The 23,032-nt window shown below is 44.8% G+C and overlaps 1 protein-coding gene across 4 annotated transcripts in view; it reads right to left on the bottom strand.

Annotated features, from left to right (window-relative positions):
• The window catches only part of FRMD4B (FERM domain containing 4B), a 315,746-nt gene that overhangs the window by 122,340 nt on the left and 170,374 nt on the right, over positions 1-23,032 (bottom strand). The window contains exon 1 of one of the 4 annotated variants that reach the window (XM_087866861.1): positions 17,730-19,360. The exons of the other annotated variants lie outside the window; for them this stretch is intronic. Within the exon in view, the coding sequence (XP_087722987.1) occupies positions 17,730-17,753 (24 nt within the window). The 5' untranslated portion in view covers positions 17,754-19,360. Of the gene's footprint in view, positions 1-17,729; positions 19,361-23,032 lie in introns of those variants that run through there. 4 annotated transcript variants of the gene reach the window in all.

The raw sequence follows: 23,032 nt of genomic DNA, 5'->3' as shown, positions 1-23,032 counted from the left end.
GGTTCACTGGGAGTGGAGGATAATAAAGAGACAGCACGTGAGAGAGGCAGGTGGCATAGAAGAAGCACAGGAAGAAAGGAAAATGTGACGGGGTGGGGACAGTGAGAAAGAAGGCAGAACTCAGTTTCCTGAAGACTAAATTGAGTAACTTGAGTAATCTGACTTAGGAAAAGAATGTTAACAATAATTAATGGCCAGTGACCATGTGCCTGACACTATTCCAAGCCCTTTCTTATATTTACATGGGCTGTTTTTTTTTTTTAAAGATTTTATTTACTTATTTGAGAGTGTGAGAGAGTGAGCGAGAGAGAGCATGAGCAGAGGGGAGGGGTAGGGGGAGAGGGAGAAGCAGACTCCCCACTGAGCAGGGAGCCCAATGCTGGACTGATCTCAGGAACCTGGGATCATGACTTGAGCAGAAGGCAGATGCTTAACTGACTGAGCCACCCAGGTGCCCCTACATGGGCTGTTTAAATTCATTTTCAATTATTTTATTTTATTTTATTTTATTTTATTTTATTTTAATTTTATTTTATTTTATTCTTTTAGTAATCTCTACTCCCAACATGGGGCTCGAACCCCATCACCCAGAGATCAAGAGTCACATGCTCCACCGACTGAGCCAGCCAGGCGCCCCTAAATTCATTTTCATAACAAGCCTATGAGGCAGATTCCAGTACTAGCTCCATTCTATGGATGAGAAAGTCAAGTCTCAGAGAAGGTAAATGGCTGATTCCACCCTGCAAGTTCACAGAGCGAGGAGGAGGCGCCGAAGGTGGAAATACAGACACTGTGACCTCAGAGTCTGTGCCTTTCACTGCTGTATTGTATTACTTCTGTTCTAAGGTATTTCCTATCTCCTAGGTCAGATAGATTCAAACATCCCACTTAGGCATTTCCCATATCAGCCTGACCACCAGGTGAAGACATTGTTCTGGAAAAGCCTCATCTAGATTCACCAAACCAGAGTTTCTGGGTTCAGGTCACTGTGCGGCAGCAAGGCCAGGGGAGGAGCAAGGTTTTTGCAATCTCCATTCCTTGGCTACCTCCCGGCCCTGCACGGAAGAAACACAGGCAGTTGCTAAAAACAGTGTCTATGTGTTTGCTATTGATTTTCATTGGACATCAGGATGGAATTAATCCCCACCTCTCGGGCTGCTGGCTCTGGTCACGCTTGCGTGGACACTCTGGGTGCAGGATGACATTTAGATCCATTTAGATCCAGGCCTCCTGGATCTGACTCTACGACGGTCTGGGCTTAAGATGCAATCTAGAACACAGTGCAATGAACTCAGTGTGGGAAAGCTCTGAAACGCGTTTTCATTCATTTGCTCCACCAGGATTCACTAAGCACTTTCCAAGCGCAAACACTGCTCGGGGTAGTCATACACATCAGCAAGGATTGTTCTCGAGCAGGGTAGCCCAGCTTTGGCGCTAGGTTTGTGGCCACATACTTCTTTGCTGCGGGACTGTCCTGTGCCCTGTAGGCTGTTGAGCAACCTCCCTGGCTTCTACCCACTAGATGCCAGTGACACCTCCCCCCTGCTTGTGACACCCACCCAGGTCTCCAGACATTGCCCGATGTCTCTTGGACAAAATCATCCCCGGTTGAGAATAATTGCTCTAGAGGTAAGGAGAAGAAAAGAAATGACTAACAAACAAGTATTTTCAGATGGTAATAAAGGCTCTAAAAAAGCTCAACTGGCAAGGGACTTAAGTTCTGAGCCTCTGCAAAACGCATGTCTCACCCAGGAGGCGTGAGAAATTAGGAAATTGATAGAACTTATGTTGGACCATTGCTCTTGAGAAGGGGCTCCCAGTACAGATTGAAGGGATAACCCTGTTTTCTGGACATTAGCATTCAAGTGCAAGCGCCTTTCTGGCAGAGGTGGGAGAAAAGCAAACAAGAAAGGCTGGCCAGTGGACAGCCGTTTCTGCCCCTCCAACATCAACCTGGCAGGGAATTTCGGTCAGCTTTGGCAGACACTCCCTGGGGAGGGCATTCTCATAAAAGACAATCGCTTATCAGATGATAGCCTGATCTCTTAAGGCTGGTGAAAAGAAAGGCCAGGTTTCAAAGGAAGAAAGAAAAGAAGAAGCATAACTACTTAGAAATCTGGAGCTGAAGGCCATCGGGAGACACCGGCCTGGTGTCCGTGAGGTACGCCAGGATTTAGAGTCAGGAGGCCTGGCGGGCGCCTGGGGGTCTCAGTTGGTTAAGCGTCCGACTCTTGGTTTCGGCTCAGGTTGTGATCCCAGAGTCCTGAGATCGAGCCCCGCTCGGGCTCCATGCTCAGCACAGAGTCTGCTTGAAGATTCTCTTTCTCCTTCTTCCTCTGCCCCTCCCCCTGCTCACATTCACTTTCTCTCTCTAAAATAAATAAATAAAATCTTAAAAAAAAAAAAAAAGAATCAGGAGGCCTGGGTTGTGTCTTAGCTCTGCCATTTAACCAAGAGTAATGCATTGATATTGTGGTATTCCTCTAAATCTCAGTTTCTGCTCCTGGGAAATGAGAACATTAAGAATCAATCTTATTTAGCTTTGTTTGTCTCTTGTATTAATATGGATTGAACCTAAAATCCACTTCAAAAGTACAGATGATAATCATACCACCAGTAATACACTCTACTTATAGATCAGGCGTTAGAGTCTGTTCTAAGTGCCTGGCATACATTATTATTATTATTATTATTATTATTATTTTTAAAGATTTTATTTATTTATGTGACAGAGAGACAGCCAGCGAGAGAGGGAACACAGCAGGGGAGTGGGAGAGGAAGAAGCAGGCTCCCAGCGGAGGAGCCGGATATGGGACTCGATCCCGGAACACCGGGATCACACCCTGAGCCCAAGGCAGATGCTTAACGACTGCGCCACCCAGGCGCCCCACCTGGCATACATTATGAGCTTTACTCTTACCCTCATGCACTGAGCACTGTGATTAGTGGAAATGATCCGTAAGCTGTTGAATGCTATTGTGTTAACCGTAAGTGGTTAAATGATTATTTTTTCTCAAGAAAAAAGTTCTCCTGGATTATTAAGAGGACAAGTTGTCAAATTTGAGTTGAAAATCAATCTACCAGTTAAACCCTGGCAAGAGAGGTCAACCCAATAGACGGGGATCAATGCCGTTCTGATTTCTCAGTGATAATCAACAGACAAACTCAAAATCACCATTTTTAACTGCCCTGCTACCCAAGCTGGGGAAACGCTTATAAACTCTGTCTCCTTATCTGATTGCAACCAGGTTGTGTCTTAGGTTGGCTCCTTTTGTTCTCACCAACATGAAGTAGAATTGAACTTGCTGACTGCTATGTCTGCGTCATATGCTTTGACATACACCTTATCCACTGAATTCTTTTTTTTTAAAGATTTTATTTATTTATTTGATAGAGCCTGCACAAGCAGTGGGGAGGGGCAGAGGGAGAGGGAGAGGGAGAAGCAGGCTCTCCACTGAGCAGGGAGCCCGATGTGGGGCTCGAACCCAGGACCCTGGGATCATGACCTGAGCTGAAGGCAGACGCTTAACCGACTGAGCCACCCAGGCGCCCCATCTGCTGAATTCTTATAACCACCCCGTGAAGCAGGCATTTTGGGCCCTCGGTTTTACAATGAAAAGGCTGAGACCCAAGAAGTTGAGAATAACTCACCCAAGCTTCCTAGCTAATGAAGGCCTGAGCCAAACTCAACTAGGAGCTCACCCAATGACAGGTGGGGAAAACAGGTGACATATCTTCAGAGAAGAAGCTGCAGCAAAAACCAGGATTGTCTTTATACATACTCTGTGCTTTTCCAATTAGAAACTCAGCTTAGGCACTGATGAGAGTTTGTCCAATGTTTATTTTCAAAAAACCGTGCAGGATATATCTGCCGTTCCTTTCCAGAAAGAAACATCCTCTTTACTTAAAACCAGTTGTTAGGCTGTATTTTTAGACGTCATGGTACAGTACTGAGTCGAAAAAGAAAAGAAAAAAACGGGAGGACACAGATATTATAAACAGGAAAAGTCACAAAGTGTAACCAAGAAAAGCCAAGAGCACAGCCCATGGGCTGAGGGTGATTTCAGTTCTTGTCTCAGCTCAGGTTGACCAGAAATGAAGTTCTCCCGTCAACTTGTAGAAGATGGAAATTTTGGCTTTGGTGATTATGCAAGTAGCAGACACCCTGTGGTTTGGAAACTTTTTGCTTTGCCAACTGTCAGTTTTCTCTTCTCCCGTGAAAAACAGCCTGTAGGAATGAGCAAATGTACTGCGTCTTTCAAAAACTTAAAAGTTAAGACAAGCGCAGCTCGGGTGAAGGGATTTTAAAAATAAACTGCAGTCCTTGTAACTGAAAGATATTCTAGGTACTGTTTATTCACTGTACAGCACATTTGGAAATCTGGGCTGAATGTAAGCCATCCACAGGGCACATAAATCACGTATATCGCCCTGGAAACCTAAAACCGAACAAAAATTAATTAGAAAACCAAAATCAACTTTACATTTGTTTTGGAGTTCACATTCATTGTCGAGTTTTCACATCTCCATTTTTCATCAATGCCTGTTCGAATGTCTCTGATTTATGCTTTTCAATGTCTCTTTGTTGTCCCAGCACAAGTAGAAGCTGAAATAGTCCTTAGGGAGTTTATAAATAATACAAACGGATTGTATTAGGTCCAAAGTGCTAACTGGGTTGGTAGAAATGTCACATTTGGGTAGGGAATTTATTTATTTATTTATTTTTAAATTTTTATTTTTATTTTTTTTTAAAGATTTTATTTATTCATTTGACAGAGATAGAGACAGCCAGCGAGAGAGGGCACACAAGCAGGGGGAGTGGGAGAGGAAGAAGCAGGCTCATAGCGGAGGAGCCTGATGTGGGGCTCGATCCCATAACGCCGGGATCACGCCCTGAGCTGAAGGCAGACGCTTAACCGCTGTGCCACCCAGGCGCCCCTGGGTAGGGAATTTAGAAAAGCATTATCAAACTGTGAAAACTGAAAAGTCAAGCCCATGTAGGACAATACAGAAAATTTCTTAATCGTCAATGTCCAGGACGCATTTCACCATCACAGAAGAAACTCTCTTCTCAACCTACAGGTTTCTAATACTTAGTAAAGAAACTTTTTGGTCGCTTAATGCAGGTTGAGTGGATCAAATGGGATGACATCTTTTTCTGAGGCTAATGCAGGTTTCAAAGATGAAAACAAAACAAAACAAAACAAAACCGGAAGGCTACAGGTCAAGGAGACAAAGGAAATATGAAAAAGGAGCCAAAAACAATTTCTGGGCCAGAACCAGAAAACACAACGAGGGGAAAAGAATCCTCTGAAAGAGAGAATGGTGAGTCTCGGAAACTCACGAGAGTCTACTGCCCCATTTTCAAGCTGGTGGTGAAGCACGACCCCATATTAAAAGTTACAGCATATCAACTTATGAATTAAATAATGAAGTAATAAGAACAGAAGGAAGAAATAATATGAAGAAATAATAAAGTAATGAAATAAATTACATTAAAAATACAGGTACTAAGGGGCACCTGGCTGGCTTAGTTGGTGGAGCACGTGACTCCTGATCTCAGGGTCATGAGTTCAAGCCCCATACTTGGCCTGGAGTTTACTTAAAAAAAAAAAATACAGGTAATGAATGCTCAAAACTCATCATTTCCAGTTATTTGGTTATGTTTTACTATTATCTTTGCTCTTGAGGTTATATATGTCTACTGAGTCAGTGTGACAGCGGGACTACCCAATGGTGATATGTTACAGCTCACCTCTTCCCAATCAGGGAGGTTACAGTGGTAACAGGAGATCGGCCAAGGTGAGGGTCTTCACACCACAGAAATTGGCAAATGCTACGCATCAGTGCCATTTTCCCCAGAGAGGCGCTCGTGAAAGGCGCATCAGCATACCCCTGGAGAAGTTCAGCGGGAGAGGGAGGTCTCAGAGAAAGGATGAGGTTCAGAGCCCGATGTCGGGCTGCTGAGGCCACTGAGACACCAGGGGATGGAAGACGAAACAGCCGAGTCTTTGGATTTGGACAGAATTGCATCCAAAGCTCAGCCTACTTAACTTTTCCAAGACTTACTGATCACCTCCCGGCAATGGGACTCATGATACCTGCTCACAGAGCACCGAGCTTGGCAGACAGAGGCCAACATAAAAGGTAACTGTTCTACTTGATGATTATGTTTCCCCAAATCCCCAGTGACCAGGCTCGCCGCTGAGGGTCTGCCGACCAAGGACTGCAGTGCTCCTGTCACAACGTTCACTGTCATTTGCTTTCCCTGGTTCTTTTGCCACTGGAATGTAAGTTTCCCTTACTGCTGCTCTCCTAGCTCCTACAACAGTGCCGAGCCCACCGCGGGGCTTACTAAATATGTGTGGAATGAGTGAATTTCCCTTTCTTTCCGTCTGCTTCTCCACTTCTGAATTGTCTCCCTCCCTCTCTTTCTGTCAAGGTCTCACTGGCAAATGAGTGACTCCTTTGCCTTTTAACTGCCAGATCCCAACCAGCTGTGTTGCTATCTTGTTATCCTTCTGGAATCTCTCAAACCAATGGAACTCTTCTCCCTGCGGCAGGAGGCCGCCTTGACCTTAAAGCAGAGGTGAAAGATGTTTCCAGCTTTTCCATTCACAAGCAGAACCGAGCATGTGTCATTATGCTCTGTCGGCAAGTTTCTCCCCACTGGTACGGCCTCTCTGTTTTCTTCTCGGTTCCGTTTGCCTCCAGCAGAAGGGACAAGTCTCGTGAGAGGAAATCTCACCCACTATGCACAGCTGTATCCAGGGAACCAAATATTTGCCCCTGTGGCCCTGCCTCAGCATTGCTTCTTGGACTTGCTTTTCTGGGATAATCTTTCTGAAGGCGGTGAAGGGTTGGGTCGTTTAAAAAAGCATGCGCACTTCTGGAAAGAGTGGCCTGGATGGTGGCTTCTGCAAACCCATTGGGAAAGCATTAAATTCCGGAATTCCTAGTGCCTCTTCAGTTACAGTCGGGGCAGTGGGGGGTGATAACACAGGGTGCAGCTTGCCCACCCAGCCACTTGGTGCAGGGAACAGCCCCTCAGTAGTCAGATGGATATGATGTCTCAGCCTGGCTCTGCCTCTAACTAGCTGGAAACTTCGGGCAAGCCCCTTGCGCTCTCCGAGCAGCTGCTGTGCAATGGGAGTATTCTTGCCTTGTGCATTGTAAGCATTCCATAAGAAGCAGCTAGTGTTGCTTTTTCAAATATAGCATATTATTCCGGAAGTGTGAAGGTCAAGAGTACAGGCTCTGGAGTCAGACAGACTTGGGTGTCAGCCCCAGCTTTGCTCTTCTGTTTCTGTGTGGCCCTGTTCGTGTGGGTCACATGAGATAATATACATAACATGCTTAGCAGAGTTCACGCAACTTGTAGTGGTATTATTATACCTCTCATTAATAAAGACGAAGCAATTGCTACACACTTCTTCAGAGCAGGTGTCCTCGAAGGCCGTGTTTCCGTGCTGAGCAGGTCCCGCTCTGCCCCTGTACTCTGCCGTAGAGAAAGGAGCAGGAAGCTCGGGCAAGGTCAGAGTTGGTCTGAAGGTTCTAATTAGGAATAATATCACCTTGCCTGTCTAGAGTGCTTTCAACTTTCAAAGTGCCTTCACTTCTATTGGTTCTTTTAAACTTCGCACATCTTAACATGCCAGAGTGTCATACCCCCATTTTTAGGTGAGGCCACTGAGGCCCAAAGAAGGGATATGACTTCTCTGTGGTTGCAGAGCTAGACAGAGCTGAGACTCCAGACTGGAGCTCCTGCTCTCTCCTGCCCCAATCTCCTGGCCCTTATAAAATATTCACCCAGAAGTAAAGTTAGAAAAAAAAAAAAAAACCACTAAAATACAAGGCAGGTCCTGCATGCAATGCTTCCTCTTGTGCATTTTATAGTGGGAAGGCTTCCATTAACATTAAATTAGAATTCTAAAGAGAACATAGCTCTCCCAACCCAGGGGTGCTTTGGCGGATCAGCAATGCTCCATCAGCGAGGTCCTGGACGCCTCCTGGGCTCACTCTGCCAGTCCCCAAAGCCTGTTATGAGACTGAAGTCAATGAAAAGAAATGTACTTTTAAAAAATTGGAGAATTTTAAAACAGCCCTGGAGATCAAAGTCCGGGTTTTTCTGGCTTGGGAACTATTATTCTACCTACTGACACCTTCTGAGTCCTGGAGGGTTTAAGGCACTGCAGCAGGGGCAGTTTTATCAAAGAGAAGTGATTTATTTAAACAAGAAAAGTGGATCCTGTGGGGCTGGCAAGGACCGAAGGTGGGGAGTCTGCAGAAGTCACCATCTGATTTCCACAAATATTGTGGCTGGGAATTAGGAGTATTTGTAGAACTTTTGTTCCATTACAATGCTGTTACTTCTGTGTTACAGCCAATTGACGGTCTGCTTAGTTCCTACTCGAATTCATACGGGTCTCCTTCCTCTGCAACCACAGTGGTTAAAGTTGTTAACAAAACCTACACTGGGGCACGTGGCTGGCTCAGTTGGTTAAGCATCCAGCTCCTGATTGCGGCTCAGGTCGTGATCTCAGGGTCCTGGGATCGAGCCTTGAGGGGTGCTCCTGGATCGGTGGGAAGTCGGCTTGAGATTCTCTCTCTCCCTCTCCCTCTGCCCCTCCCTCCACTCATGCTCTTTCTCTAAGTAAATAAAATCTTAAAAAAAAAAAAAGTTTAAAAATTGCATGGAAGGCAATGGGGGCTTTTTTTCCTCCGCTGTAATTGGATAGTATTCTATTTTATCATTTCTTCCCTCTGATTATATAATACCAAATTTCCACCAAAGTGTAAACACTATCCATTTTGCTGTCTTCATTCATTGGCTGATTTCGTTTGCTTTACAGCAAATGAATGTTTTTTGAGCACCTACTCTGGCTCAGGCTCTCGGGGATAAAGTAATAATTGCACATTTTTGTTTGGTGGGAGGGGAATCGGACAGATGAATATGATGCCATAATGGAAGTGACCAGAAATTATTTTTCTTTGATGTACAGATAATGAGATGTGTCATTTTAAGTGACCTTCCCGCTCTCCTAAATCAAGATAGGGCAGAGGCGGAGAGGGCAAATCTTTTCGCATCAGTGTCCGGTAGGATTCCCTGGGATGCAGGAAATGCTCTGGGGCGAGTGGGCTGCTGGGTATGGCTGACGTTCTAACGATGATGGATCTATGGGCAGGGGTGTCAGCCTCCAGGAGAGGTCCCAGAGGGGGAAAAGGAAAATGGTGCACTTTACAGCCTCTTTAATTCCTGGCTCTGGGGCCTCCGGCATTTGGTGAAATGTTTTTGAGCCACCGTGTTCTCATTTGTAAAATAGGAGGATACTATTATCTATAATCCTTCGCATTGATCTCCTCATCTCAAGTTAGTGGGTTTTCCTCCCCCTTTTTCTCCTGCTTGTGATAAACATGGGAGAAAATTCAGTGGTAGGATTGGAATTCAACAATTTTCTTCCCCCTGCCTGTTAGATGACACAGGTTGAGCGGGGTGCTCTGCCGGACCCAGTAAACTGTGACAGCACCATGCCTGCGACGTGCCCTCACTCAACGACCCTTGGGTTTCAGGGGTGCTTACGCAAGAGGCCTGAGGTCTGAACGCCTGGCTTCACATCTCAGCATGACCGCTTTACCAGCTGTGTGATTACCATCCATTCATGCGTTCACAAATATTTATCAAGCTCTAGTTAGGTGCCAGAATTTATCTTAGACTCGAGATATTCAGCAGGGGACACAGCCAAGGAGCTCCTTTCTTACAGGCTCGCTAGTAGAGGAGACGGCCAACCAACAAGGAAACCAACCAGTACGCAAGAGGCTTTCAGATCACGCCGAGTACCAAGAAAATAAGAAAACAGAAGAATGTGATGCAGGAAAGTTATTACTTTAGAGTAGTCAGGAAGGGGCTATTTGAGGAAATGATACTGAATCTGAAACGGGAATGATAAGGAGTCAGCCTTGGGAATATCTGGGAAAAGAACATTCCAGACAGAGGGCCGAATAAATGCTAATGCTCTGTGGCAGGAGTATGCTTTGTTTAAGAAATGCGGCACAACTTTTTTTCATTATTGCCCTTTTGAGGAGCCTCTCTAGACATTTCCCCTCCCAATCCCCTCCTCCTCTATGAAATTTTAATATCACAGATACATTGTATTCCTATTGGGTGGAGTTGAGCTTTGGAGGGCCACAAATTATTGTAATATCTAAGGTTTTTTTTTTTTTTTTTTTTGCCTCTCAAGAGCAAAGCTTCACTCTCTTGGGAGTGAAGTCTCACCCCTGAGAATCAACAGTTTAAGAAAAAAAAATGGCAGCAAGTGTGGCTGGAGCTGGGTGGCCAAAAGGAAAAGGACAGGAGACAAGGTCACAGAGTTAATAACGGGTTCATCAGTGGTCCTCAGAGTGTGTTCCCTACCCACCAGCGCTTGCTAGAAATGCAGAGCGGTGCTCAGTCATCCGTTTTAGCAGAGCCCTCCGGGTCACTCTGATGCATACTGAAGTCTGGAAAACACGGGGCTATGTCATTTACTTCATTGTGGGCTGTAGTAAGGAGCATGGGCTTTATTTTAAACGAAGGGGAAGGCTATCGGAGGCTTTTTGGTGTGGGGGAGACATGACCTGGGGACACCTATAAAAGAAAAATCTGGTTATTATGAGATTACGGCGATGAGTGGCAAAATGGAAGAAAGAGAGACAAGTTCTCTGGTTCGCATCTGTGACATGGAGATACGACTGAGACCAACTTCATAAAGTTGTAGTGAGCCTCAAATGAACGAATGCACGTAAAGAACCTAGCACAGTGTTTGGGACATAGTAAACACCCAATAATTATTAAAACCATTCTGGTGTGCCCCTTATCTCTCTCTTTAAAACACCCAAGGGTTAGTATCCAAATACAGATTCCCCACCCCTTTAGAGCCCTCTATTTTTGCCAGTGTTCACCAATTTGGCTGCTGGTGGGCTCGTAAAGTATCTCTATGGGCTAGTAAATCCGTAACGTGTTTACAAGGCTGCTTCAGGTCATGGTGACAGACCCTGGTGTTCTATTCAGTTCCCTTTCTTTCTCTTTTCTACCGTGAGATTTAACTGTCGGCCTAGAAAAGGAAACTTAATGCAAAACCCGAGTTTTAGAATCAGTTCTATCATTAACTTGGGATGGTTTTCACATCTGTCTGATAGGCAGTGCCCTAGGCAGGGAGGTAACACGGGTTAAGCACGCTTGGACTTCGACACCAGGCAACCTGGGCTGCAAGACCTGACTGCTAGTGGGATGCTGGGCAGTCCGTGAAGCCCTGTAAATCGGTTCCTTCATCTGAAACATAGGGGTAGTGACAGCACCTCCCTCCCTCCCTCCCTCATGGATTTGACGCTGAAACCCCAGAAGGCATGGAAAGCACCCCCCACAGGGCCTGCCACAAAGTGTGAGTGTGAGCCATGAGGATGAGGATGAAGATGGTGATGGTGATGAGGACGATGATGATGATTACTGAACCTGCCACAGGTATAACGTGGCTATGTGAACCATAAAGGAGTCACGGGCCCCAGGAAAGGCGGAAAACACCTTTGGCTTAGAGAAGACATCAGTGGGTCGGTGGGATGACACACATTACATATCCTCAAGTAGGTTGTTTTCTATACAGGATAGTAAGCTGTTCTGAAAGAATCACACCAGCTCAGGAGAACTCCGCTCAGTGTCGTAATATCACAGGCATGGAAGGTTCCCAAGAGGGAATTGATGGAGGGGTTTCCCTTCAGAGCTGACCTACAGCACCCATCCCTAATGCCGCCCACCTGGCCCTGCCCCCCTGCTTCCTGCCCAGCCATCTCCTCCCTCTCTGGGCTCCAGCCACCTGGTCCTCTTCTAGTTCTACCTCTGTGTGATCTCCTTCCACCCCAAAGCACAAGAGAGTAGGGAAAGTGCACTCTAACCCAACTGGGTTAACCCAAGTTATCCATAAAAATAGAGATTAAAAGTCATTTTACCATGGAAGCCACAAACCTTGTAGTTGTTATGATGGTAGATTTGAGAGTCACACTGCCTGGGGCTCAAATCCTAATCCAGCGAATTTGCTAGCAGCACAACCAGGGGCAAGGGACCTCATCCCTTTGTTACACAGTTTCCTGATCTGCATAATGGACACAATAGTGGTGCTCCGCTCTGAGGTTTAAACGAGCTGGTGTACATAGAGTATCTGGAATAGCTCTGGGCTCGTTAACTGTTATTATGAGTGTTGCTTTTTCTTTTAGCTCTCTGTACTTCTCTTTGCAATACTTTTCACAATTGTAATTAAATAACCATGTACTTTGTTTACATTCTCTTCCTCCAGGGACCCTATCTGTCTCTTACTCCCTCTTCCCCAGTTTGTAGCATGCACCCTATAAAACCAGTTGCTCAGTGAACATCAGTTGAATGAAAAAATGGAGTTACTTCATTCATTTTTTAAAAGTTGAGAAGCAATATATTCTTTCTGCATATAAAATATTTAAAAGGATTACTAGTTATGAGTAGTTTATTTTTTAAAAAAAGAAAAAAGGATAAGTAATGCAAAGCAAGATTTGTGGGTGCGTTGGACCTCAGTCCTTGCTCTAATAAAGAGGGGTGCTTGCACCTTGAGGTGGGCACTTGGGGATGTACACGGTTACCACAAACAACATCCTAGCGCTCCAGCTCAAATGTAGTGGTTACTGCAAAATCTCTGCAGATTTTCAGATGAATCCCTGAAGCCGGATGGCAGTTCTAATGGTGAGCAGAGCAATTACCTTCAGGTCCCTCTAGAGTGACCTGACTCTCAAGTCAACACAAGGCCGAGTACCAAGAGGGAGCCTGCCTCCTGCACATCCTGCTTGTTGCTCAAGTTCTGACTCCGGCTCCCAGGGGAGCAGGATAAATAGCTGTAGAGGGGGAGCTGGCCGCACTTGGCTCTTAGATCCTAAATGCCTTCGACGGACCCTATGTCAATTCCGGGACACCACACTTCTAGGGGCTAAAAGAAGGTGAGGTGCTCAAAAGTTCCAAAGAACTCATTTCCTGGGCATCACACAGAGGCCAACTAGTTTCTCACCATGTTTCTGAAAGACACTGTTTCTTCTGGTTCTTTACCATGGATACACAGACCTCTCACAGGTCTACTGAGGTGAGAGCAGTTTGAAAACATCTCCGCCTCCCCCAATATAAGCCAAATGTGCTGGTGAGGCTCTTGCCAGGAAAACCTTCCATAACTTTGATCAGATTTATATAGGGTCCATATCCTTAAAGTGGTTTAGAACCAGGTCCTTAAAAAGACGGACCCTTGACCTCAAGCCCAAGACCGAAGGCTGCAATGGACACATGGCGATCACATATTTTTGGAACTGCGCCTGGTGAAATCCAGACAAATGACTATGGGCTCAGGCAAGCCCATGTGTCCGAAACAATGGAAGGCTGGTAAATATTCTTCCAGCGGCAAGATGTGCAGAGATCCAAATGTGGGGTGACCAATAACTGGTTCATTTTTATGCTCTTGTGAACGTGAAGGGCCCTGAAGAAAATGACCCATTCATTACTGTGCACACTTGATCTGCTGGTGTCTGCCTGTTTTCCTGACACTTCATTACCTGCACTTGGGCTAGATGAAGAATAATAATAATATTAAATAATATTAACTGCCTTTAATTAGGTATGGCTTCAGTGCCAGAGGCTAGCTCTAATCCCCTCAACAACCTCATAAGGCCATTTTGACTAGACCCATCGGAAGGTCAGAGGCGGTCACTCAGTTCCAAGCAGGGTTTCCAGGCGAAGATGCAGAACACCGCACTTTTCACCACTTCCTCTCTCTCTGGTTTCACGGAGACAGAGCCTATCAAGAACAGGACCTTCACCAATGGGCCGCTAAATGTGTTGGCGTCACCATTTGTTGTAGCCGACATTGTCTGATTTCTACCTCAATGCACCCCTGTCGGTTTAATCCTTTGACTTCAAAATCAGGCTAATTAAATTCCACTACTCATGGCCATTTCCCATCAAGAGCTTTTGCACTTCCCAAGAGTGGGTGGCAAGCGAACTACACGTCCAGCTTGTGAGAGCTACGGAGAGTCACTGGAGAGGGTCCGTTTGCACTCGCCTGCTGGCCCAGGTTTCCTAAGCGCGCCGCAGGGGCACCTCATTCACCCTTGTGAGCCCCTGCCTGGCCCATCACCGAGGCAGCACACGCCCACCCCGGGAAATAGGTGTTGACTTCTAGAGAATTTGGACCCCAAGGAGCAGTGTCCCATTTTAGTACAAGAGCCACATCCACTCTTTACAAGGTCCTGATTTCTTCCTCGAGAGCATCCCAGCGTCTGCAGGTTCAGTAATTCTGCCATTTCCCACTTGGCCTGACTTAATCTGCTCGTCCTCCTCTCCTGCCACTGGTGCTACGGGTAGCTGGGTCATTGGAGCCCGTGCCCTAAACTCCTTCCTGAGTGAAAAGGAAAATATCAGTGGAGAGGAAGAAAGAAGGGAGAGAAGGAAGGGAAAGAGAGGAAAGACAGAGAGGGAGATGGAGGTAAGCAGAGAAGAGGGACAGAGAGAACTGTCATTTTCCCAGGGGACAGGGAGGTCACTAAAAATATTTAGAGGTGGAACCTTTCAAAGTTGGAAAGGAACCTCAGCAGGAGTCTAATGTCTTTACCCACGAATGTGGACTTGGAGGCCGGTATGGGAAGAATGAGCTCCCCTCAGGCCCCAGAGCTTATCAGTAAGTGGCGGAGTCAGACCAGCAATCCATCCCCTCTCTGTCCACTGTACCGTTCAGGCCCGTCCCACTGCCCTACCAGATAAAGATGCTCTGTTACAGAACGTCAGTTTCTGGACTAATTCCATTCCCGACTGGAAAACCTGAATCGAAACACATCAAATTGAAAAGGTAGTATTCAGTAAAATCAAAGTACATACAAGTTCTGCTGACTTGTTCATTCTAACTCTCAAGGACAGAAGAAAACAAAACCAAAAGAGAAAATAAACCAATGGAAGAGAACAGAAGTGAACATATCTTTACAGCCTCATCTACAAGGGCTTCCTTTAGGGGGAAAAAAAAAAACCTCTAAAATAAACAGAATGCGTCCAATATCTTGCTTTTCTTGGGGCGCCTGGGTGGCTCAGTCATTAAGCGTCTGCCTTTGGCTCAGGGAGTTATCCCAGGGTCCTGGGATCGAACCCCGCATCGGGCTCCCTGCTCAGTAGGAAGCCTGCTTCTCCCTCTCCCACTCCCCCTGCTTGTGTTCCCTCTCTTGCTGGCTGTCTTTCTCTCTGTCAAATTAATAAATAAAATCTTTAAAAAAATCTTACTTTTCTTTACTTGCTTTTATTGGAATGATAAACTGTTTGCTTATCCTTACCAGATTAACATGTTAATGTATATTTTAGCCTATATTCAGCTTTCTCTTTCTAGTTTCAAAAAGTCTTTCATTTAAAAATTTTTGCAGTTTTCCAACATCAGGCAAAAAAATAAAAAAGGTCTTAATTGGAGTTTCGTGAAATCCATCTCAGGGACAAACAGAAGTCTCCTACTTGAACTATGATTTGGAGACAGACCTTTACTGAGAACTCACTAATATTTTTTGGTTCTTACAATATTGTCAAAGCAAAGAGAAAGTGTTTGAGTATATTTTTACCTAGGACCACGGCTTGTGGTGAAAGTGACAAGGCAGCTGGTTCCTTTCTTGGGGTCTTTCATGCACTTGCCTGCTGGTTTTCACCAACAGCTGTAAGCAGCGTACAGTAAGAAACAAAACTTCATCTGGGCATTTTTAGTCCAAGTTAGAAATGCGTAAATGAGAAATAACCCTGGCTGCACGTAATTCAGAGATGCTAGAAATTAGACAAAGCAGTCAGCTGGTCCTAGAAACAACACAGTGGTGGACAGAGTATAGCATCAGGACTCTGGAGATTCTAGGCTGTGCCCTGCCCTTAATGAGAGATGAGATCTTAGAAACATTCCCCCACGACTCTGGATTTTAATCCTGTCGGTAACTGAATGAAGGGACCGGAGAGCGACTTACGTTTCTTTGGGCTCAAATGTTCCATGGCATGAACTTATTTTACAATTCTACTCAACCAGGGGTCTTTGTCCACCACCCATCCCCTCCCTCCCAGTAGTTATTGAGCACTTGCCCTTGCCCCATGGTGGGGGTGGGTGGGTGTAGTATCTGTCGGTAAGAACCCTATTTTAGTAGTCACCACTTTCCTGTATGCTCCAAATTGAAGGCCAAATAAATGGTTCCCTGGAACACACAGAAAATGAGCTGGACTGGAATTTGGGATGTATGGGAATATTTTAGATCTTCTGCTAAGAAATGTAGTTTCTGATTCCTGAAGAGGCTGCATTGCAAGAGAGTCTCACTTCTAGAGAGGTCCGATGGTCTGAATCCAAAGAACAGGACCATCTAATGTTGTCAGGCCCTGGGTCACCATAATGCCGGTCTGAGAACCAGGTCAAAGGACTACATTTTGGTTAAGATTATATTCCTTTCTACCCCTTCAGATTGTAAGATACTTTTAAATAGAATTAATTTAGAGAGCACTGATTTGTTTCTCAGGCCACACTGTGGTGTTATATTATGGCAAGGGGGTATTATCCCAGTTCCTATTGTGATGTATTTATTTCCTTGATGTTTCTCTTCTGTACCCAATCCTATCCACTTCCTCCACAGACTTCCTTCTATACCCAAGGGTTTTGCAGTCTCCTGGATGAGACAATTTCCTTTGTTTTCTGCAGTCAACCCAGATTTTCCTCCCCTCCTCCATCTCCAACATCTACCTATCAGAGAAAAAAATGGACACTCTGAGTTAAACTTGATGAGTTTACCAACACCACGTTAGGGAGGAAAGAAAGGGAGGAAAGAAAAGAAAAGCTTCCCTTAAATTAGGATGTAGAACTTCCTCTGACAAATCATACAGGTTTTATGAATTAATTAATAGCCATCCCCCAAAATGATATTCCCAAGGTCACTGCCTTAAGCTGCTGAATTCTGATCACATTGTGTCTTCACCATAAACTAGACTCGGAGACAGAATTCACTTCTCCTGCTTCTTTTTTCCAGGCAAGACAGGGGTGAACATTAATAGGTCCTTTTAGAAAGGCTGCTAATGAGTTCTAGATCCCCACAGAATCTTTGCTGCCAAGCGCTCGCTACACACATTGTACTGAGGACATGATTAACAACTGGAAATCCAAAAGCATTTTCGTGCTGCTTACTGACACAGTTCCTGCCCCCTCCCTGTCCTTTCCATATCCATAAAGGAGCTCGAGCCTTTAAAATTAACAACCACAAAAAAAGAAAGTAAGAAAGAAAAGAACAAGGGTGTGTGAGGGAGTGGAGCGGTAAGGTAGAAGGACACACTTCGACAACAACCGATAAGTTCCAAAGTAAAAACAAGAAATCAGCCTTTTAGGACCTTTACGGGAGCAGAGATCGCATGTAAAACAATGACAGGAAAATGCTCCAAAAGATGGGTGTTAAGGACCATCTTCATTTTGGTATCAAACTGGAGCATAGCCAACTCTTTTTTGGAAAGAGTAATTTTTTTTTGAAAAGAGCGGAGATAAACTTTCCTTGGAGTTTCCTTTTCTGAAAGTCAGATTCTGGAATATTAGTAGTGAGAGGACTCCACCCCAGTAAAATATTAAAATCTGCCCAAGATTTTGGTAAGAAATGCCAGTAAGAGCTCACGAAGCTGTCTGTAGTCAGAATATTATAAGAGAAATTGTTCTTACCTCCGAACCATGATCTCGGCTCATTTAAAGGGACTGGAGAGAATGTGCAGGACAAAGGACACATGTATTAAGCGCTTGTGGTGTGTGTGTGTGTGTGTGTGTGTGTGTGTGTGTGTGTGTGTTTTCTCCAAATAAAAGCTGGTGGAAGTAGGGATCTGAAAACCCTGACGCCTTCCGCTGCCATATAATCACAAGGAAATGACCTTACCGTTTGTTGCTTTGATTAGAAACAAAAGCCTTTCAACATGAGTCAGGAGAGCGATGGGGAAAAAAAAAAAACCCAAAACTTCTGCTATTTCTTTTGGCTACCTAAAGTTTCTCTTCATCACATCTTTAAAACACATGATGAAATGTTGTTTACCGTTCTCTAAACTTCACTGATGATGCATGACGTGGGATGGATCCTTATCCAGCGATGGGCTAGGCGATCAAAGACTCCATACTTCAACTTCGGCTCTTCCGTCTATGTATACCCCAGGCAGGCGACCGAATGCATACACACAGAAGGAATATTGAACTCAACTCTGTCCCCACACCCATTTCATGCCACTAGCTTTTACACTCGGAAAGAAACTCAGAATTCCATGAGACGACCTCAGTACTATCCATCAATAGCAGAAATGCCAGCCACAAACAAAAAATCCTGGCAGGATGACTGTGGTCTCCAAAATGGATCTATTTCATCATTTGCATTGAACAGAAGCATTACTATTGAAATTACTCAATGGGTAGGGAATAATCGCAGTATGTTATACTCCAAGGTGGGGCGGAAAGAAAAATATACAGAATCCAGGAAAAATAATAAATCTGTGTGTTATTTTTAGAATGGTTAAGTAAGAGCTTGTGACATGGCACCATGCTCCCATCTAAAAAAAAAAAACAAAGAAAAAGAAACTTCTGAAATTTTGTGCAAGTGTGTGGTATGGTTAAGGATATGAATTCTAGAGTCAAACCTGGGGTTTTACAGCTGCTTGGCCTTGGGAAAGTTACTTGGCTTCTCTGAGAATCCATTCCTCTTTAGTAAGGTGGAAATAAAAATCCCCATCTTATTAGGGGTGTTGGAGGAATCGAATGAGATGATGCACGCAGAACACAAAGAATGAGCTTGGTAGATAGGCACATAGCACATGTATTTAATGAGGAAGTCTTCCCCCTTCCCTCTACCAAAAAAAGATCTTAGCCCGGAGCACTGAGCAAGTGGCTTTACCTTGAAGTCCTTTCAAAGACTCTGATTACTTTGAACCACAATATACAGTCTGGGAAGACACAATAGCCTAAAAAAACCTCGATCAATGCCAAGTTTGGATGCTTATTCGGGTCACTCGAAAAATCAGTGGAAAGGGTGGCAAAGAATTCAGTGCAGACTTAGTAATTATCTGTGGGCATGTGACCTCACAATTGGAGGGGCTGGTTGTTAGGAATAAAGGAGTTACTTATACATCACTTTAAAAGGCCATGCAGGGACAACTCGGTGGCTCAGTTGGTTTAGTATCCAACTCTTGATTTTGGCTCAGGTCATGATCTCAGAATCATGAGATGAGCCCCTCGTGGAGCTCTGCATTCTGTGGGGAGTCTGCTGGAGATTCTCTCTCTCTCCCTCTCCCTCTGCCCCTCCCCCCACTCATGTGCTCTCTCAAATAAATAAATAAATAAATAAATAAATAAATAAAAGGTCATGCAGCAGGTGGTTATGCTGGAAGACCATGCATATGCACCTGGGGGATGGATGGGAGAAGGAAAAAATGTCATGCAATCATTTTCCCGATGAAATATTAAATACGGAGATTCAAAGAAGTGCTGTCGCTCAAATGTCTTAGGCAGGAGTGAAGATGTGGTTGGGATAGCTCAAAGACGACTCAAAGATGGGCTTCTGTCTCAGGGCCAATGCACAGATGCAGGGGAAGGGGCTGAACAAAACCACTGCGTAAAGAGGGAGACCGCCAGGCAACAATCACTCAAATTCTCAATCTATAGAACAAATGATCTGAAATACTAGAGGGAGATATTCCATTACGTAATCTGCCTTCCTAAATTTATATATATTCAAGTTGGCCCCAAACATGTGTTTTGAATCTTCTTACTGGGAAAATAGTGAATTACTTTATATTTTGGGGAACCTTCTATTTGTGTATATATAGCAGCAAAAACTCCATAAATGGCAACTTTTCTCACTGGGTTGGAAATTCTCCTGAGAGAATTAATGGGACATTGCCAACCGTATGGGAAGAAGTTTCTCATGTTGAAGGACAATCAGAGTTTTGATAACCAGTTTCAGAGTTGAGGCAACAGGATGGGCTAAAACCAGGAGGCCAGGCCAACTTGAAGGTCCAGGTGAAGGTCGGCATTCCAAATACAGTGGTAGGGCAAGGCCAGGTTATGGCCATGAGAGCACACGGGAGGGTTAAAATGAGGAGACTGTCAGAGTGTCTGTTGGTTTTGCCTCCTCAGAGTCTGATACACCTCTTCCTAATCACAGATCCCTGCTTTTCTATGAAGGTACCATCCACATGATTAGGGTGAGATTAACCACATGCCAGCCCTCCCCTCACCCCCCGCCAGCCTCCATCATGCGATGAACATATGATTCAGGAATAATGAAAAAAAAAAAACCCTCTACCCCTTACTCCTCAGAGAAGTGTGTTTGTGTTTGTTCTGCAATTATAAGGCTGCTGCAATGAGTCTGGGGCTACCAGGGTACCTCATGCTGAGCAGAAGAGTGGGAGAGAGACAGACTTCGAAGACCGTCTGAATCACTATAACTCCCACTTGTGCTCAACCTAGTTTTAATTTTCTTTTTTAAAGAATTCACTGACCTCTACCTCTGAAACCAATAACACATTATATGTTAACTAATTGAATTTAAATAAAAAAAGAATTCATTAGAAAACAAAACACATCCACTTGTGGGAGAAGGGACAGCAATAATCAGACACCATTAGCCAGATGACCAATAATGCTCCACAATGGAGTTGCTTATCAACCTAGCACTGGGGAGCTTGGGGGGCTCCGGTGCAAATCACAGGGCGGTCTCGGTGCCAGGGATTCTGTGTTAGGGAAGGGGATAATTCCTGCTGTATTCAGGTATCAGATGAAGTTCTGTGAACCAGTTAGGAACTGGTCCTAGAAAACTGGAATTCTAAGGCCCAAACAGGAAGAGCAGCAAAGCTCACCCTACATCCAACTTGAAACAACCATTCTTCCAAATGGCTCCTGCCAGGCAGCCTGACACCAGGCAGGGATGAACCTGGGTCTAGGAATGCGGACTTGAGGGAGCCCTGGTATGGAGTCCCAGTGGAAAGGAAATTATACTCTGGCATACGTCCCAATGAAATAAAAACATATGTGAAATTATGCCTACCAAAAGCAAACTGCGACACCATCACATGACCAACTAACCAACTGGTGAGCCTGGACAAGCATACTGGTTACTCTGTGGGGATTTCCACCACTGCTGGCAGCAGAACCAGGGAAATATGTCCACCAATTTAGGGAAAACTATATGGTAGCGTAGTCTCGATTTTTAAAGGTATATAGAGTCTAAGCAATCTTTGTGAAGAGCTTTGCATTTATCCCCAGACGATCACAGAACACTTTATATACCTAATGAATGCCAGACACACCATAACATCCCATCATAGGCAACGTACTGGTTTTCTAAAACTCGGATGGGTGAGCCTCTCTCTGAACCATTTGTCATAAACTGAGAGGAGGACCCTGACGGCCAGCTCATCTCCTAAATTCTGTGAGATCTGCACTAAAGAAGGGTGCGTTTCCTTCATTACACCTCACCCTGCTCTCCTTCTTCCTCTAGAACCAATTCAGTTCAGTTCAGATATTGACTGAGCACCGTGTACGTGCAGGGCGCCGTGAGGGAAGTCAGGGTGAAGATGCTCGGGTCCAGACTCTCAAGGGATTTACGGCCTAGATTGGTGTTTCTCAAGGAGAGCAGAGCGCTATCTTATTTTCCACCTTACAGCCAACCCTGTGGTTGATAAATGATGCATCCCTTTCAGATACATGCTGGTTTCTGTTCTTAATCTCTTATCAATTTGTATGTTGGAGCTCTTTGGATACCTGGTTTTTCTTAGATTTGCATTCACTCAATAACTATTTTTTTGGGTGTCTCTTAGGTGCTAGGCCTAATAATAATGAACGTACGACTAGTGTATTCCTCCAGGATCCCATGCTCAGAAGTGGCCCACGCTTGAGGTCATGCTCTGTTGTCTTGTAATTCTTAATATTTTCTGAACAGGGGCCCCCACAATTTCTTTTTTGCACTGGGCCCTACAAATCATAGCCTGGTTCTGGAGCTGATTCTTTGGGTACTGGGCAAGGTGGTGGGGATGCAGGAGTGAAAAGGAGAGACATCCATGGGGCACAAGAAATTTTAAAAAAGTACATAAATGAATAAATAAAGGTAATTTCAGATGAGGGACAGACTCATGAAGAAAGCAGGAGGACGTGATAAAGAAAAATGGAGGGCCCTTGGTGGTGAGGGTGAGCTTCTGGGGAGGCCTGGAGCCACGTGGTTGGCTCCTTCTCTGCCTTGTTCAAGGCTATGTAACACACGGCACACGGCAAGCTCTGACTTAATCCAGTGAATGAATAGAACTTCTGTTTTTAAAAGGAAGAGCACCGAATACAGAAAACGACTTCAAAATTTATTAGAAGCTGGGACGGCATCGCTGACCGATAAGGAACACTTGAAGTTTATTTAAGGTCTCCTTCAGGATCACATGTTGTAGCAGTTGGAGGGGGGGACACCATGTCCAGGAAAAACAACCCTGATGGAAAAGTCCATTACTCATGTTCCCCTCCAGGAAGAAAAAGAGGGAAGCTTCTTGTTCTAGCCAGATTCTCTTGCTTTCTTAACCATAAATGGAAAAACAGAGGTGGAAAAGAGGTAGGGAGAAAGGTAAGTAATGTGAGGGTTTCCCTTTCTGTCTGCTTCACGGGGTGGGGCACAGTGACTTCTGACTGGGTGTCATCATAAGGCACGTGCAGTTTTGTAGGTGATGGACATAAATATTGCAAAATCTGATCTCATCCCTGTGTTCGGAAAAGGGAAACAAAAAAGGCCTCTGAGGTTCAGAAGTTATCCAAAAGACTCCAACATCTGTTGAAAAGTGCATGTATTCACTTTTGTCTAATGTTCTCATTTTAAAGACTACGTTCAATAAAATAATAGCCAAGAGCCCACATTTACTGAGTGCTAACTGGTACTCGGTACTCGGTCCCGAGCCTGACACAGATTATCTTCTTTCATCGGGACAACAACACTCTGAAGTGGGTACTAGTTCATC

Source organism: Ursus americanus, chromosome 14 (genome assembly GCF_024610735.1).
Source record: "Ursus americanus isolate L20-20 chromosome 14, mUrsAme1.1.p, whole genome shotgun sequence".
Classification (NCBI taxonomy): domain Eukaryota; kingdom Metazoa; phylum Chordata; class Mammalia; order Carnivora; family Ursidae; genus Ursus; species Ursus americanus.
The sequence above is the reverse complement of the archived record's forward strand: the minus strand, read 5'-3'. Positions and strand labels throughout refer to the sequence as shown.